The 17,533-nt window shown below is 56.4% G+C and overlaps 1 protein-coding gene across 11 annotated transcripts in view; it reads left to right on the top strand.

The window, feature by feature from the left end:
• DOCK1 (dedicator of cytokinesis 1) overlaps positions 1-16,519 on the top strand; it is a gene marked incomplete at both ends in the record, with an annotated part of 334,004 nt that extends 317,485 nt beyond the window's left edge. For all 11 annotated transcript variants that reach the window (XM_084245683.1, XM_084245678.1, XM_084245686.1 and 8 more), the window contains 6 exons: positions 2,370-2,507; positions 7,143-7,288; positions 11,372-11,570; positions 12,381-12,537; positions 14,893-15,044; positions 16,424-16,519. In XM_084245683.1, coding sequence (XP_084101809.1) covers positions 2,370-2,507; positions 7,143-7,288; positions 11,372-11,570; positions 12,381-12,537; positions 14,893-15,044; positions 16,424-16,519 — 888 coding nt within the window. The remainder of the gene's footprint in view (positions 1-2,369; positions 2,508-7,142; positions 7,289-11,371; positions 11,571-12,380; positions 12,538-14,892; positions 15,045-16,423) is intronic.
• Between the last annotated feature and the right edge of the window lie 1,014 nt (positions 16,520-17,533).

Raw genomic sequence — 17,533 nt, 5'->3', positions numbered from 1 at the left:
CCGGTCATTAAAAATAGGAAGTTTGGGGCTGCCCGAGTGCTTTCTTCTATTCGTTAGCTTGTTGGGTTTGGTTTTTCCTGAAATTTCATTAGGGCAAGTGAGGTTTTCCTCACGGGAATCCCCGGGACTGATACACGGTCAGCTCGTCTGGGCCTCAGGGCCCCTGCAGCCGCGGGTCCCCTCCAGGCAGCTCCTGTCTGTGCTGGGCCCTGGCTGGGCAGGGGCGGGCGCGGGCGGTGCGGTGCCTCCAGGTCTGCAGCTGGCGGGGACGCCAGCGAGCGCCCGCCCGCTCCGCTCCTCTGCGGCACGGCTCCCAGGCGCCCCAGATGCCGCAGCCGGCCGAGCCTCCAGATGAAGCCTCGCAGCTGCTCACACACGCTCCCAATTTTGGAATGCACCAAGGTGAAAGTCCAGACACGTTCCTCCTGCCCAGCTGATAACAGGGGTGACCTGAGTCCCCCGCAGTGCCGCTCCCGAGCCTCAGCGGGGCTCCCAAATGTTCTGCCAAATCCCTTTCGGACACATGGCGTGGCTGCCGAAACGGCCTCTTTTGAGAGCAGGCTGTGCTGGCCCGGAGCCCCTCCGGGAGTGACTTTGAGGAAGTCCTTCCCCTTTTCTGGGCTTTGGGGGGAAGCAAAGCAAATGCAAACTGGGGTTCAGGTGTCGGCCTGAGAGATCGTGAAGCTCAGCCTGTGGAGGCTCCTCTGTCAGGGTGTCGTCCAACAGCATCGTTCTCTGGCCCCCAGTTCAGCCCCAAGTAGACACAGATGCCAGGCCCCACCCCAGAGGAGGTGGTGTCTGGCCGATGCGGGGGCCTGTTGAGGGGATAAATTCTCTCACCCCGTAAGTGCCACCCACGCATGGCAGCGTTGGCCATAACAGTGACCTGGGCCTGGCATTCTCCCTGCAGCTCCGCAGGTAGCTTCTTTGACGGGGAGTCTAGCCAAGTAAGCGTTTCCAGAGCCCACAATTGGGGTGCACGTGGCGCACAGGGGAGGGGCCGTTCCCCATCCAGACAGAGGCTTTAGGCCTGGGGCCGGCTGTGCTTTAGCCCTGAGTAGGCGCCCCCAGCGTCCTAGCACCCTGAAAGCCACATTTGCCTGCCCGCCAAAAGCCATCCCCCGAGGCAGGACTCGGGGAGCGGGAGATGACCGTGAGCATTTCCTGCTCTCGCCCGGGGCACGCTGCCGCCTGCACTGGTAACGCATGTGGAATTTTAAAATATTCCACCTAGTTTGAATCTCACCTGCGCAGTGTCCTTTGGGTGAGAACTGGCCGGAGAGGGATACCTGGGGTGCATCTTGGGCAGAGACCCAGCTGCCAGCAGAGCCCACGTACCACTGAGAGCCGCTGGGGCCGCAGACCCCGGGGCCCCGCACGCCCCGTCCTTCCCGGAGGACCAGGGAGGCGGCAGCGTGTGCTCTAAAGGCAACTCCAGGCGTTTTCTGCCTTGATTCATCTTGTTAAGATTCTTGAATTTGTTCACATGAAATTCAATTGTGAACTTATTATCCTTCTTACTAATAAATCTGCTCACTTAGATTGGTGTTGTCATATTAGGAAAAACTGTTTTTAATCAGTATTTTGATTTAATTATAAATTATTAAGAGCACGCCTCTTAGCTTGATTGCACTGAAGAGTGGCCGCCTCCCAACCCAAGCTGGGGCTTGGGGAGCGGAGCAGGGGCAGAGAGGACTCCCTCCCTGCAAGCCCCTCCTTCGGACGTCCTCCCAACGGTGACTCTGGGGGTCCTCGGGGCGGGGGAATGAAAATGTCTCTGTGAGGCCTGTAAAGTTCAGCTCCCTCTCCACGCCCAGAGCGGTGTGCTGGCCTGATGCTTTATGACGGTGGCCTTGGCGGACAAGGATTATTTTTAGTTTCAAGGAAGAATAAATCTGGTTTTCCTTTCCAAATAAGAATATCCTTCAGGACTATTGATCACGTATAATTAGATTTCTGCGTTTTGAAATAGGGTTCTCGGTGGCCTATAACGGCAATATTCTAAGCTAAAAAAATCTTTGCACTGAGACTTGACCCTCTGCTAATAGCTCAAGTCCAAGCTAACACATCCACAAGGCAGGTCCACCCGGGCGCAAGTGGGAAGCCGAGGACGCCCGTCCTGACATTGGCGGACAGATGCGAGGAGGCAGGCCGGGGTGGTCCTGTCCCCTGCGCGGGGAGCGTCCAAGCTGCAGCACGAGCGATGCTGATCTGAACAGTGTGGCCTTGGGGGTGACGTGCCTCTCATCAGTTTAATCAGCTGTGATTTGGAAACCAAAGCAGAGGCACCGCTGGGCCCCCTGCCTGGTGCTGCCTCTGCCAGGCCGTTCCCCGACAAACTCAGAACAACGCCGCCTCTGGTTTTTCAGATTCCGTTTTTGGCCGAAGGAATCAGGATCCACGGCGACAAGGTCACAGAGGCGCTGCGGCCATTCCACGAGCGCATGGAGGCCTGCTTCAAGCAGCTGCGGGAGAAGGTGGAGAAGCAGTACGGCGTCCGCACCCTGGTAAGGCGGGCCTGGGCAGGGTCCTCGCGGCGCCGCGCCCCACGGGGGTGACTAAGACATGTGCGTGATGCCAGCTCAGCCCCCTTTGCCAGCTCATGGGGAGACGTGGGGCACCCAAGATGTGCCCAGTGCGGGGAGAGTCCCCTGTGCGGGCCCAAGGGTGAGTTGGAGATGGCCCTGGGGGAGACCACCCCCAAAGATGGGGAGGCAGGGGTGGCCAGAGTGGTGCAGACCCAGCCGTGCTGTGGGGTGGGGACTGGTGGAGGGGACAGGCCCCAGAGTCTGGACCGTCTGGAGCAGGAAGCTCTGCCCTCCACAAGGAAGGCCAAGGGGCATGCTCAGGAGTTCCATGGGGGTCTCTGCACAGGGGTGGCCGGGGGGCATGAGGAAAGAGAAGAGTGGCTTGAGATTTGTGATGATGCAAAATACCTGGTCGCTTATGGGCTTGAGATGCTTCGTGAGCTGTGCCCGCACCCGTGGGCCCAGCCGGGCGTCAGGGGAGGCTGTGTGCAAGCTCGGCCTCCATCCTTAGCTCACGGCCTCAGAGCTGCGGCCCCTGCCCGGGGGCTCTGGAGACATCGGGCACAGAGGCAGTGCCAGCGGCTCCCCCGCTGTTGGGAGCGGAGGCGTAATGTGGCATCACTGGTTCTGCTGCCCCCGTGGTCTGTCATCCCCGCTGGACGGGGTGTGTGCCCCCCTCCTTACCCTGCAACGCCAGGCCGTGGGGCAGTCGGTCTCCTGAGAACACGCGGCGCTGTCCCGCTTGCTGAAGGCCAGGTGTGCGCGTGGAGCGCCATTTTGGCTTCCGGGCGGCCCGGGCCTCCGCCCGTGTTCTCTCCCGCCTTCTCGCTCTGCTGGACTCGCTGCTTTTCTCCCGGGCATTCGTGTCATTGAGCAAACGCTCATTTTGTGCTGACCACATGCCCGCAGCCTTTCTCAGGGCTTGCAGATACCAGCTTGCTTCAATCCTGCAAACACTCTGAAGGAACACTGGGGCCTCCCCACTTCACAGACGAGGAAATGGGGGTGTGGGAAGGTAACACACTGGCATGTGGAGGACCCCGAGTTTGAACCTCGCCGGCCAGGCTTTCAGTCCCTGTAGTTCACACAGCAGCGCTTCCTTCGGTCTCCCCCAGAAGTCAGTGGGCTTTGCTCATCTCCTTGCGCTCCCCGCTGCTCACCCCTGCCAGCCGCGTCTCGGTGCCTCCAGGCCTAGACCCTGGAGCGCATGAGAAGGGGGTGTCTATGGCCCTGACTCCCAGGGCAGGAGCCTGACAAGCCGGGGTGGGTCCCCTCGGGTCTCTGCTCGGCAGAGCCCGCAGGAGGGGTCTGGGGCGGCCAGCCAGGGGCCGGGTGGCAGGTGGGCAGGCCTGGAAATCAGGGCGCACTCCCCCAGCCGTCCTGGAGTGCCCTCCATGCGGCGGCTCCCTGGAGGCGTGCTCACGGCTCCGGAGCTCGAAGCTCATTACAATCAGAGTCGAGTGGCCAGAAGAGTCTCCAAGAGCATCATCACCCTCGCTTCCAAAGCCTGATGCCACTTTTAAATCTTTCTAGGAAATAAACACTTGTGACATCTCAAAGTTTACTTACTAAGTGAAAAGCTTCCACTTTTATCATTTAACGTCTGTTTCAAAACGACTGAGACCTGTCTGGCTCCCCAAAGTCTTCCCATCCATCTCCCTACCCCTCCCCACTGAGATTAGCTCTTGCTGTGCCGTGTGCTGCTGGCTCGGGAGGGAGGGCAGGACGGCAGGGGTGTCATGTGGCTGCAGGGGTCCCCCCTACACAAGGCCAGGTTCCCCTGCCCCTTCTGCGGAGCCAGGGGTGATTAGGGATATCCACTGAACACCAAAATAGCATTGTCTCCCCCAAACTTGCCCCTTCAGTTAGAGGCTGGCCAGACCCATTGGGAGGGTGACCCAGGCCCAGAACTGAGGGTGCATTCTCCACCCCAAGTGCTTTGTCCCTTGGAGCTACCTTCTGGAGTCCTCCACCTGGGGGACTGTGTAGCCAGCCCCCTCCAGCAGGTGAAGGCCCCGGCATCTGTCCCTGCCACCCTCTGGAAACGTGGCAATAAAAAGCAGTCTGGGATGAGCCTTCCCCGTCTTATCTACTTGGAAAGCTTGCAAGCATCTCGGAATACTTTGAAAAGCAATACGGTATGATCCTGTTTAAGAAAAGATGGATTTAACGATAAAAACCCCATAGAAAGGACATAAACCATGTTGTCAATTTTTCTGAGCCAGCCTAAGTCGTGGCAAGAGTAGGTGTGTACACCCTGTGACTCCTGAGTCCGAAGGCCTCGGCCAGAGCCCGCCTTCCACTCCCCGTGCCCCCTCTTTCTGGCGGGCCGGGCTCTGGGGAGCTAGAATGCAGACTCGGCCCCAGGGAAGCGGCCACCTGCTGCCCTGGGCGCTGCCCGCCCCCCAGCCCCTCGCTGACTCGCTGTGAGGCCTTTGTCTCCAGCATCCGTGTCTTTCTCCCAGCCCTTCCTCTCCGCTTCCTCCCAGTCACCACAGCAACTGGAAATCTGCCTTCTCTCATCCCCATCACCTTGCCCCCCGCTGGAGCAGGTGCTGAGCTCCCGCAAACTCCGGGGGGTCCGCCCCCCACCTGAGGTGCAGCAGCCTCTCCTCCTCCTCCCCTGCCCCTGCTGCCCGTGCCCTAGGCGGCCGCCTTACCCTCACACCGCGGCCCCCTGTGCTCCTGCTGGGGAGCAGGGGCTCCCCCATCACCCTGCCATCCAGCAGACAGCCTGTTCCAGGACACCCCCTCTCTAGCTCCTCCCCCAGCCTCAGTTGCCAGGGGGGCCCATTCTAGTGGTTTTCATGCTGGGAAATGTGGAACCCAGGGGTTCCTCAGAGGCTCCTGGATAGTGTGATGGGACTTCATCTGTGGGGTGGCATCTCGTCCCCCTCGGCTTCACGAGGGGTGCATTCCCTCCCCTGTTGACATGAAAGTGGGGGCTCAGAGGGTCCCACATGTTATGTGAGGTCACAAAACAGGGGTCTGAGTCAAAAGTCTAACCTGTCCCAACCCCCTACCCCTGCCTGCCCTGCAGCTGGGATGGGACACCGGCCGCTCAGTGTCCCGTCAAGACAGAGAGCATCCAGTTCTTCAGATAAAAACAACCCGAGCCCAGATGCCTCCGCTTCTAGGGTGTCTGCTCAGCCAGAAGATGGGGAGGTGACATGGCGTGTGACAGGCACTGTCCCTGGCGCCCCACCCAAGGCTGACCAGAACCCCCATGCTGGCAGGTCTCTGCTGCCAGTGGCTTTGAACCTGTGCTTGGCTGCCTATGGCCAAAACCTGTTTTTGTCAATAAAGTTTTATTGGCCCGCAGCCGTGCGCTCATGCAGGCCTGTGTGGCCCGGGGTCCTTTTCCTGCCTCAGCAGCAGAGCAGAGCAGGTGGACTGTGCGTTTAAGTGCTGATCCTCTGGCCCTTTGCAGGAAGTTTGCCATCTCCTGCTTTCAGCTGTTCGTTTGCCTTGTGTGCCTTTTCCTGTTCTGGAGATAGAAGTACAAGTGTAAATAGGATTTCGTATGCGAGGTCCATGGTTAAGAAACAGGCTGCTTCGTGGCACGGGTGGGGGTGGGTCCTGCGACCCTGATCAGTCCAGTCCTGAGCACATCTGCGGCCCGTGATTGGCTGAAGGAGAGCCAGCTTTGGAGGCAGGGAGGTCGGAGCCCCACAGAGAGGAAATGTCCCCCAGAAATTGGGTCTCCACAACCCCAGGTTCAAGGAAGTACCTTCTGCAGCCGCTGAGGCCCCAGCTGTGCCAACGTCTAGCTGGGGATGCGGGAACACTCGTATCTTTAGCTAATTAGATGTTAACACGTGCTCTATGTCAGTGACGCTGGTTTTGGGAAGGTGCAACCCCGTGTCGACAAGAGAGCAGAGAGCGCTACCCCAAACCAGTCTCTTCAGACATACCCTCTTCTACTCTGTGTCCAGAGGAGGAGCAGGAGCCGCTCAGGCCTTGGCGTGGGTGGATTCGTGGCCAGCCCTGGCAGGGAGGGTGGGTTAAGCAGTGAGAGCATCTTGTCCTGGCCTGGAGAAGGGCAGTCCCTGGGGCTGTGCACCTACGTCAGTGCAGAGGGGCGAAGGTCATCTGAGAGCTTGCCGAGTTCTTTAGTCACCTTCTACGTGCTGCTCTGTAAATCAAATCTTCTGATAGTCTGTTACGACCTTGGAATAGGTCCATGTCTTGTGGTCTTTGTAAAGAAAACCGCTTGAGAAATTTTTAAAACCAAGAACGTTCTTTCTGGTATTTTTCACAGTATCGAGGCAGGATTCAAAGGCCAGAGATAATCAGTAGCTTGTGTTCAGTGGTGAGCAAGGACAAGTGCTGTTCGTGAAAGTGTGGACATTGCGGTCCAGAGCCAAGGCTGCTCAGATCTCGCGGCCCGGGGTCTGCCCGCGCCAGGCAGCCCGCCTCTCTCCTGTGCCTCCATCACGCTCTGTCTCGTTTGTATGTGGAAGCTAAAATCTCAAACTCATGTATACAGAGACTATGAAGATGGTTACTAGGGACTGGGAGTTGGTGGAATTTGTGAGATATTGGTCAAAATGAAAGAACTTGCAGTTTTTTTAATCCTTACAATTCTCTCCCTCCCTCTCTCTCCGTTCCCAGCCCTCGGGCCTGGACGACAGGCGAGGCAGCCGGCCCCGCTCCATGGTCCGGTCCTTCACCATGCCTTCTTCGTCCCGGCCTCTCTCGGTGGCCTCTGTCTCGTCCCTGTCATCCGACAGCACCCCCTCCAGGCCCGGTTCTGATGGGTGAGTCTCGCTGGGCACGGGGGCGGGGGGTGGGGGAGTAGTAGGGAGAGGCTGGGGAGGGGCCTGCCAGGAGCCGCAGGACCCTGGTGTGTCTCGTCAGCACCAAGAGAGCTTTTTAAAGCCAAAACTCTTGGAAATGGAGACTCTCCAAGACTTCACAGCCTCAGCTCCCAGTGAGACTTGCAGGGTCTTGTGAGTGTTTAAGAAAAAGGTTCTCCCGTTGGGTAAGTTTGCATCAAACTCTAAAATGTCCAGCGAGGGTGCCGTCCAGCATTCCCTGGAAGAGTGTCTCTGCCTTCCTGGCTGGGCATCTCGGCTCACTCCCAGGGAGTCAGCCCCTGGTGTTGCCCACCATCAGCCTCACTGAGGTCTGGCCAGCCCACCTTTCTGCAAGGCCTCCTGGGGCCACATCTGCTGCTGGGGACCCGTAGCACCCAGTGAGTGGGTCAGAACAAGCCCCCCCAGAGCCTCCTGTGAACATTCCCTGGACGCTCCCTGCATGTCTCGTATTAACTCAGAATGTCGCCAAGAGAACCTGCTGTGGATCCTTGTGGTGTGTTGTGAGTAGCGGACACGCGGGCTTGTGCTACAGGATGAGAGCGGCCGCGAGCCATTCAGACCTCCCAGGAGAGCTGCTCGTTGTTTTACTGTCGACTTTGCACTGTTGTGTTTGTACAATCCCATTGGGTTGGCAACCCATCCCCCTCCCCACGCGGGAGCTCCTGGCCCCTGCGGCATCAGACACCAGCGTCTGAGTGCCCTTTGTTGCCAACAACCCCTGCTCCCAGCCGAGAATGGAAACTATACCCACACTTTTTTTTTTTCTTAACAGTAATCTTTATCAGTGCCTGCTACTTATAAGGCCAACTCCATATGGAAATTCTCAATTTAGAGGTATTTAAATCATGTGTGCTTGTCACTTAGAGCAAGATTGCTAAAGAAATTTAATTCAACTTCTTCCCAAGAAAATCCCCAAGCTAGTTATGCAGAGGGTTTTATATTTCCAGGATTGTAGGGGTTGAGAAGGAGATTGATGCAGAGATTTGAGCTGGATGAAGAGCGCATGCCATGCGGGCGTGTGGCCCTCGCTCCTGCCCAGCAGGCATCTGTTCAGCCATGAACTGGGAGGCATCTTTATTAGAGCCCAGATTTTCATTCATTCCTGGGTTACCACCCTTAGCAGAAAATGGTCTCAGTTGGCACAGGTCATGCACAGGACACTCCCCTGCCCACAGCTGCTGCTCGTAAAGTGAACGGTGCGAACACAGCCTTCTTTCTCCTGCCTGTTTGTAGGCCCCCCTGGACTTCACACTCGGGGCTTCCCCTGAGTTGGAAGGACCCACACACACACACATTAACTGTCTCAAGTTCTGCAAGACTTAATAAAACCATGAAGAGCTTTGACTATCATAATAGATGTAATGCCTAACACCTAGTGGAGCCGGGTCTGCAGGTTCATGTGTATCTAGTTGGGAGGAATCCACAGCCCGAAATACCTCAGTAGTCAAAGTCAATGCTAGTTTATTCCATCAATCATCTTGAAGTTTTCAATGTGAACATGTCAGACTTATATACAAAAAGGAATGAATGTTATAAGGAGGCCCTGTGCCCACCAGCCAATCTTGTTTCAACCTACCTGCTACCAGCTTCTCCCCCTTGTTATCTGGAAGCCAGTCCTAAGCGCCATGTCATTTTGTCCATAAATATTTCATGTGAGTTTCTAGAAGAACTTAATTTATACAAGCTAGTATAGTTGTATTAAAAAATACAAGTATACTAACTTTATTAAACATAATATAGAGTGATTCCATAGTATCAGCAAGTGGTACATCGTCTAGTTTTATGCTCTCGGTCGTTGCGCCGTGTCCACTGCTGTCACTTACTACCTTCCCCATGGAAACCTGTTTCATCTCGTGCGTATAGGTTGCCCGCCCTTTTTTGATTACCCTTCCCCACCTCTTATTTTAAGCCTTTGTTTATCCTTAGAGCTGAGATTAGTTTCCTATAGGCAGCAAAAACTTAGATGTTGGTTTCTGATCTGTAGTCACTCTGTCCCTTCTCATGGGTGAGTTCAAGCCATTTGCATTTAGAGCAGTTACTGAAATCACAGTACTGCGTGTGTTTGGATTTGGGGGGTGGTTACCGTTGGCTTTGTTCTCTTGTTTTGCTCTTGTTCTCTTCTCTCGTGCTCTGTGATCTTTTGTCTTATGTCTGGGCTCCCTTTCAGGTTTCTTATGTTTCTCCTCTGGCTTTTGTTTACAGTTACCGTGAGGTTGTGTGTGCAGCTCTGTACTGGGACTTACGGGCAAACTGATGCCAGACTCTTTCTGATGGTTCATTTTTTTTTTTTTTCAAGTTTTTTCTTTTTTTCTTTTTTTTTTTGTGGGACCCTCACCATGGCCAGGGAACAAACCGGCGCTGCAGAGGCTGCAGGCAGCCTCGCAGCCCAGCGCTCAACCGCTGCGCCACCAGGGGAGGCCCAGTTCACATTTTTATTCTCCGCATCTGCATTCTATGCATTCTATGCATTCTATTTTTGGTGTCTTACTGCTTTTGGTGTCTTACTGCTTCTAGGTAGAATTTTTTTCTTTTTCATTTCAGAAGACACCCCCTCGTATTCCTTGCAAAGCAGTCTAGTGGTGATGAATTATTTTAGTGGGTTTTTTTTTCTGCTCTTTTTCCCGCCTTTAATTTTGAAAGATAGCTTAGCAGAATAAAGTATTCTCAGTTGGAAATCTTTTTTCCCTCAGGACTTTAAATATGTTATGCCATTTCCTTCTGGATTGAAGGTTTCCACTAAGAAATCTGTGGATAATCTTATAAAGGTTCCCTTAATATAATCTCTTTTTCCCAGGTGCTTTTAGTATTCTTTCTTTATCATTATTTTTCAGCAGTTTAATTATAATTTGTCTTGCAGTCTGTTTGGAGTTCTTTTTATTTTGGGGTTTGGGGGAGGAAACTCTTTGGGCCTCTTGGACCAAGATGTCTGCTTCCCTTCTCAAGTAAGGGAGATTCTTGGCTACTGTTTCTTTAAATAAAGTGTCCACCCGTTTCTCTCGCTCTCCTTCTTGGACCCTATGATGGGGTTATTGTCTCTTGACATTGCTCTGCAGTATTTTAATTTTTCCTTTTGGCTGGTCTGTGCATGGAATTTCTACCACCGTGTGTTCAAGCTCAGTGTTCCGTCGGCTGCTTCTTATCTGCAGGCCTCCCTTTTTAAAACTGTTTCACTTTTGCTATTGAGATCACGTTGGTGACCTCATATACAATGCTGTATGTGATTTAGGGGCACATGTTCACACCTCATCACATGTTCATTACTCCCAGACCTACCATCAAAGCATCCATAATCCCCCAAGCCCACTGGGCCCCTGCCCCTGTGCTCTCCACCTCCCTCCCATATGTAGTAGCCTCAATTCTACATTTGGATTCCTAGGGCTTGTTTTGATTTAGTTCCCTTGTTTTATTTCTTTATAATCCACACATAGGCAAAGTCATATTGTTTCCATTCCATCAATGTGTAGCAAATAGCAACATTTCACCTTTTTCATAGCTGAGTAGTATTCCGCTGTGTATGTCTGCCACATGATCCAGCAATTCTGCTCCTCGGAATCTGTCCAAAGAACGCAAATCACAAATTCAAAGGGATGTCTACTCTCCTATGTTCCCTGCAGCACTGTTTACAATAGATGAAGTTTGGAAGCAACCTAAGTGCCCAGCAACAGAGGGCTGGGGTGGGGGGGAAAGGGTCCCCCTTTTGAAATATACCCTTGAAGCCAGCCTTGTCATAATCAGCAATAATCCCCGAATGTCCTCATGGCATATCCAGACCTCCATGCCCCTCCATCCCGTAAGCGTCCTGTCATTGTGCAGTTGTCCCCATTAGGGTGGGAACACAGCCCAGCCCTGGGTCTGGTCCCCATGTTCTCGGCCTCCTCAGCCTCCCTGTGAAGTCGTTTCTTTCCTGTGCGACCCACGGGTTCCCGGTCCACACTTAGCCTTCTTGCGAGCGACTCCATCCACCAGCCACAAGAAGCCGCCCTCTCCTGTGGAGACTGTGGGCTTAAAGCACCGTCCCCTCAGGTATGCGCTGGAGCCACTCCTGCCCAAGAAGATGCACTCCAGGTCCCAGGACAAGCTGGACAAGGATGACCCGGACAAGGAGAGGAAGGACAAGAAGAAGGAGAAAAGGAACAGCAAGCACCAGGAGATATTCGACAAAGACTTTAAGCCCACGGACATCCCCCTGCAGCAGTCGGAGGCCGTGATCCTCTCGGAAACGGTACTTCCCGGGCCTGGGTCAGCCCTTGGCGCCCCGTCCAGCCAGTGGGACGGGCTGTTGGATTTTACTCAAGTTGCTGTAACCAGTCGCCGGTGGGGGGGAGGGGGGGCGCATCCAGCTCCCCTGCTGTGGGGCCTGGGGCAGCAGAGTAGAGCTTCTTAGAAAAGCAGGGCAGATGCTCACCCCAAAGAGGCGCAGGGTGGGCCGGGAGAGTTTCAGAGGCCTGAGGCTGCTCAGCAGCCCCACTGAACTCTAGTTGGGCCTTGACCCTGCAGACCTCTTGGAGGCACATGCTGCACCCCTGGTCGTCTGCCAGCCCCAGTCAGTACTGTCGCTGGCCAGGCCCCACTGGCCAGGCCCGGGAATCCAGCCGCAGCACCAGGCTGGGACCCGCCACCCCTGCCGTTCCCGGGGCCGGTCCCAGTTCCTCCTTCACCCTGGTTAGCAGCTGCTTCTGATGACTCCTTCCGGGGTGCCATATGGCTTGTGTCCCCTAAGGCCTGGTGACCCGAGACCAAGCTGGAAAAATACATGAACTCCCTGTGACGCTGAGGGAGGGGGCTTAGCTGGGGAAGAGCCTGGAGCGGCAGGGAAGGGCCTTTGTCGCCACGTCCGCTGTGCCTGTCACGGCCAGACGCCCCTTCCAGGACCCGCTCACCGGATGAGGTCCGCCAGTGGCCTCTGCAAGGACCCGACTTCTGGATGGGGTCCCGCTCTCGGCGCTGGGTTAGGACTGGACAGGAATGCGGGGGTCATGCAGCACTGCCCGTGACAGGCCCTAACTGTGCTCTTTCTGTCCCCGAAATGCAGATAAGTCCCCTGCGGCCCCAGAGACCGAAGAGCCAGGTGATCAATGTCATCGGGGGTGAGAGGCGCTTCTCCGTGTCCCCGTCATCATCGCCGACCTCCCAGCAGGCGCCCCCTCCCGTCACGCCCAGGGCCAAGCTGAGCTTCAGCTTGCAGTCCAGTAAGTGGGGCTCCGCGCGTTCCCCCCATTCACCGCCTGGTTCTGTGACCCCCGATCGGTGTCCCTTCAGGTGGACCCCTCCCCTCCCCCGCAGCAGCTGGGAGACCCCCACGAGCCCCGGCCTTAGTCCTGAGGCTTTAGGAGAGTGGGCCAACACCGAGCCCTGGGCGCCCTGAGTCCCTGGGAGAAGGGTGGGTCCCTGCCAGGCTCGCTCAGCCTCTTCCTCGGGGGTCTTGAGCCGTGTGCAACAGCCCCTTACTATCACCAGGTAACGTGCATCCGGCCCCAGGCTTCTGTCCCTGGAGCGGAGTCAGTGAACGCCCCTTCCAGTTGTCCTCAAGGGCTAAGGGCCTGAGGTTTTTCTAGTTTGCCCGGCGTCTAGGGCTGCTGATAAGGCGCACACGCGGTGGCTTAAATCCACAGAAACTGATTCTCTCCTAAGTGTGGAGCCTCAAGTCTGGATTAAGATGTCCGCAGGGCTGCTCCTTGTAGAGGCTCGGCAGGGATGTGCTCCAGGCCGCCCAGCCCCTGCAGGCTCCCGCTGTCCCAGCCTCCCGGCAGCCCCGCCTTGGCCCCCTCCCATCTGCACTGGGCCTCCTCTCAGGGCTTCTGCTCTTGGCAGACACTAGCCACGGCTCTCAGACCCCCTGTATCGAGGGCGGTTTCCTCTCCAGATCCCTGGTCAATTATACCCACGAGGACTGTTTCCACATGCAGGGAGTGGGGCAGAGGGTAGGGGCAGGAGCCGGAGCAGAGTGGCTGTCCTCCCTGTGGTGTTAGGAAGGGGCAGGAAGTGGTCCGGAGGGCTGTGCAGGCAGGACAGTGGCCCTGGCACCTGCCTTCTGCCTGCTGACCATCGAGCAGTAGCAATTCTGGGGAGCAGGTGGGGGGAGGGCTCCTGCCATGGTGAACTTAAACTCCGCGAGCATGGAGTTTTCTGAGCTGAGAAGGGATTGCTGCAGCTCCACGTCCTGACGCTGTTATGCGCGTACTTTTTCTATAAATATGTTATTCTTATTTTTTAAGTTAAAAACATGCACCATTGCACCTGCTGTGGAAAACTTGGGGGGCCCCTCAAAGTTTAATCTGGGAGTACTGCAATTCTGCTCCCAGCAATTCTCCCTCTGCGCCCTCCTAGCCTCACATCCCTGCTCAGTGTATTAGTGTTGCTAGTTTTGTAAGAATTTTACTCTGGCAGGTCGTCGGCTGTGTAAATGCCCAGCACCTGTCCTTGTCATTCGCGCTGGCTTTGTACACGTCGTCCCGCCAGCTCCCTCCCTCCAGTTTGCTGTAAATGGCGGCATTCCACTTGCTCCTCTGCTGGGCCTCTCGCCTGAGCTGTCTAAGATAGGCAGAGGCGTAGAGACAGAAAGGTGATGGGCGGTTCCCAGCCCTGGGGACAGGGAAGAGAAGAGGACTGTGCTCAATGGGGTGATAAGAAGTTCTAGAAATAGCGGCGATGCCTGCACAGGGTGTGGGTGGAAGTGCTACTGGCCTGTCCACCTAACGTGGTTAGAACGGCAGGTTTCAGGTTATATACATTCTGCCGCAGTGAAACCACCAGCCCCCACGCGGGGTTGTTGTCAGTCACTCCAGTCACTCCATCGCAGACTTCGCACCCCGGCGCCGGCCTCCCTAGACGGCTCTTCCCGGGAAACACTGTCCGATGAGGATTTTTCATCCGATGGGTTAGCCAGGACATCTCTCCAAGAGGCCATCAGAAAAGATGACAACATTCCTCTCTTTAATGTAGAAGAAATTATTTCCAAGAGCCTCAACCCAGGTTGAGAAAATAACCTGTTTTCGTGATGCTGTCTCTGAAAGAGGCTGATTTTCAGTTGACATTAAAAATCAATTGCACGTCCCCGCCACTTACTCAGAGCAACAGACGGCAGCTCCACGGGTCACGCCAGACAAGCGTGGGCTCTCCTGTCAGGGCAGACCCGCAGCGGGGGCTGCTGCCGCTGCACCCCTGGGCTTCACGCGGTCAAGCTCTCCAGGTGCAGGTCCTGCCGGGCTCCCCCAGTGCCAGGCCTGGCCGGCCTCGGGATGCCCTGCTATCTAGATGCCACCGCAGCCAAGGGGTCGCAGGAGGGACCCTAAGGGCCCCGGGGACGACACAGCTGCTGTTACAGAGGGTGGAGGTTCTCTCGGAGCCCCCATTTAGGCGTGTCAGGGGCTTGCTATTTGCTTTCTAGAACATGCCCTTAGGAGGGGATTCCACCCTTTGCATTTCCTCCACCCCCTTCTCTGCCCCTTCACAGTGCCCCCCACTTCTCCTGGAGAGCAGGAGGCCGCCCCGCGCACCCCACTCGGTGGGGTGGGGTTCAGACATCAGTCCGTCCTGTTTTCCAGGTTTGGAGCTGAACGGCATAAGCGGGCTGGACATGACGGAGGTCCCGCCCCCTCTGCCTCTCAAGGGCAGCCTGGCGGACTATGGGAATCTGATGGAAACCCCGGAGCTGGCGGGGTCGCCAACCCCCCCACTGCCGCCGCCTCACCAGAGGGTGAGTGTCTGTGGTATCCTCCTGTCATCAGCTCTGTCCCTGTTGCGGCTGCTTGAAGCTGTCATTTCATTCCAAGTGGCCCTGGCCAACCGTGATCAGAGCTGCCTCTTTGCCAGAGTGACAACCCTGCTGTGTGGGGCACCTCAGTGTCGTGTTAGCATGGGGGGGCCGGCACTGGGGCAGTCACCCTAAAACGAACAGCCATTGTGTCAGGCCCCGAAATCATGGCCCTGAACTGTGGTTACACCCTGCAGGCGCTCCCGAGCCTGCGATTTCCCGTCCTCTTGGCCAGGCCTCAGGTCACCGAGCTCTGTCCCGCCCGGTGGTCACGTCCGCACTAACTGGTCAGTTAGTGCTCACGTGTCTGCGAAGCAGCGGCCCAGCTGGGCGGGGAGCAAGGCCCTCCGGCCACCCCATCCGTGAAGCTGCTCTTCTCCTGCCGGCGTAGCCCAGCCCGCTCCCGCGGCGGTGAAAGACCCGCTGTTCTCTCAGGAGCGGGCGGCGTTCCCCATGTCACTGCCATGGCGTGTGCCCCCTTTTGGGGGCGGGGGGACCGCGTTGTCCACCCGCTCAGCCATCCACGTGCTCCGCTCGCCCGTGCCCACTCTCCCTCCCTCGCCCGCCGTGGGGTCGGCTCGCGCTCACACAGCCCCCGTGTGGGCCGGGACGGGCGTGGGGCCAAGCCGCTGAGGTTGTCACCCAACCAGCCTGTTAGCACCCCACAGCTGTGATTCTGGGGAACCCAAGGTCGGTGCCGCCACGGCCCCGCGAACCTGTGCCTGTTCTTGTAAGTTCTCCCGGGACACGGGCGCACCGTCTCCTGACAGCACTGTCCTCCCGGGGACTTTACCCCCAGGACCTGGTCATCTCCCTCCACGGGTCCTTTCGGAAGAGACCGTGGATGAGAAGCTGCCCTGTAAATGGTCCCTTGGCCTGTCATCCGTCCCAGAGAGTGTCTCCAAGGACTTTTCCGTCCCTGAAAATTCAGGGACATCTCTAGGGGACACGTGGGGTGCCCTCCCTGAGAAGCCTTCGCTGTGAGGGGGGGCCAGGTTCCCTGGCGGCCCGGGGTCCTGCTCTGCCCGTGCTGCTTGCTCTCAGCCAGGGGACAGGCCAGCTCGGAAAGCAGGCTGCTCCCGGGGGCCCCGGCTTGAAGGCCGCCTCCGGGACAGGGGCTGTACTGTTTGCTTCCGAACAGGGGTTCTGTGGCCGCAGTGTGCCCCCACCTGCCACCTCCAAGTCCCGGAGAGGGCAGCGCCCCCAGGTGTGCGGGTTCAGCTCCACCCCTGCCCCGCCACATGCCGGGTACCCCACCTGGCGAGTCTCCTTCCTGTCTGCCCATCACTTACGGGCTGTCTCCCTGTGTTCGTGTCTCCTAGCACCTGCCGCCCCCACTGCCCAGCAAAACCCCACCTCCTCCGCCCCCCAAGACCACGCGCAAGCAGACGTCGGTGGACTCTGGGATCGTGCAGTGACCGCGGCCGACGGCTCGGAGAGCAAGCTGTCCCCTCCTCCGTGTCGTTTTCCGTGTCTGGAGTTTACCTCATGGGCCTGCGATGTCTGACGTTTAGTGCAATTTTGCTTTTCCCTAATAGGACTTCTTTCCAGCCGCGGTGCGCCTGACCTTGCGGAGCGCGGTGGGGGAGGGACTGGGGCCCACGGCGTGTTTTTCAAAACTGGGGGCTTCTGAGTCTATCTTGAGAGAGCCTCGGTCTTGCCCAACAGTGCCTGCTTTTTGTGCCAAATGCCACGCTAGCGGAGAGCTTGGCTGGCCTGGTGGAGTCTCGTGGGCAGGCTGGGCCGGGGCTGTCGCGAAGGGCGCGGTCGTGACCTTGGCACCACAGCTTCTCTAAGCCCAGCCCGGCTTCCTCTCCCAGCTGCCCCCTCTGACCCGCCTCCCGCGGCTGCTGGTGTGACCGCAGGCGGGTCATAGCCTCAACCCGCATCAGCAGCTAAGGGCGACCCTTTCAGGGAAGTGATTCCTCCGTGTATTTAAGATAGGATATTTCTCAGCTACTGAACAGTTACTAATTTATGGAGTGGAAACACCATTAAAAATACTGGATCAAGTGGAAAAGTGATTGCGAGTATAGGAAGATGCTTTTTCTTTTTGAAAAAAGAACACGTATACCCCGAGAGACGGTTTGGATGACGGTTTTACAATCTGTATCGTCCTCATTCTGTACATAGATGGTTGTATATATGGTGGTTCTTAGAACTTGTTTTAATTTTTGTCGTCTTTCCAGTTATTGTAATAAACATTCGCAAATGATTCTCCTACATGTTCTTAATTTTTAACCGCTGGAAATGTAAAATAACTCAGCAAGGCTGTCTGTGTCAGGGCTCCTGAAAACAGTGGTGGACAATGATTTTTAAAAACTAACTTTGTATCCCTTAATATTTTTATTCTCTCATCTATATTTTTTTATTCATTGTAATCCTGATACTCTTCTAGTAGCGTCAAAAGTTAATCATTGACGATGAGAAAT

Source organism: Talpa europaea, assembly GCF_964194135.1.
Source record: "Talpa europaea genome assembly, chromosome: 10".
Taxonomy (NCBI): domain Eukaryota; kingdom Metazoa; phylum Chordata; class Mammalia; order Eulipotyphla; family Talpidae; genus Talpa; species Talpa europaea.
This window is presented reverse-complemented; position numbering and strand designations above follow the sequence as displayed.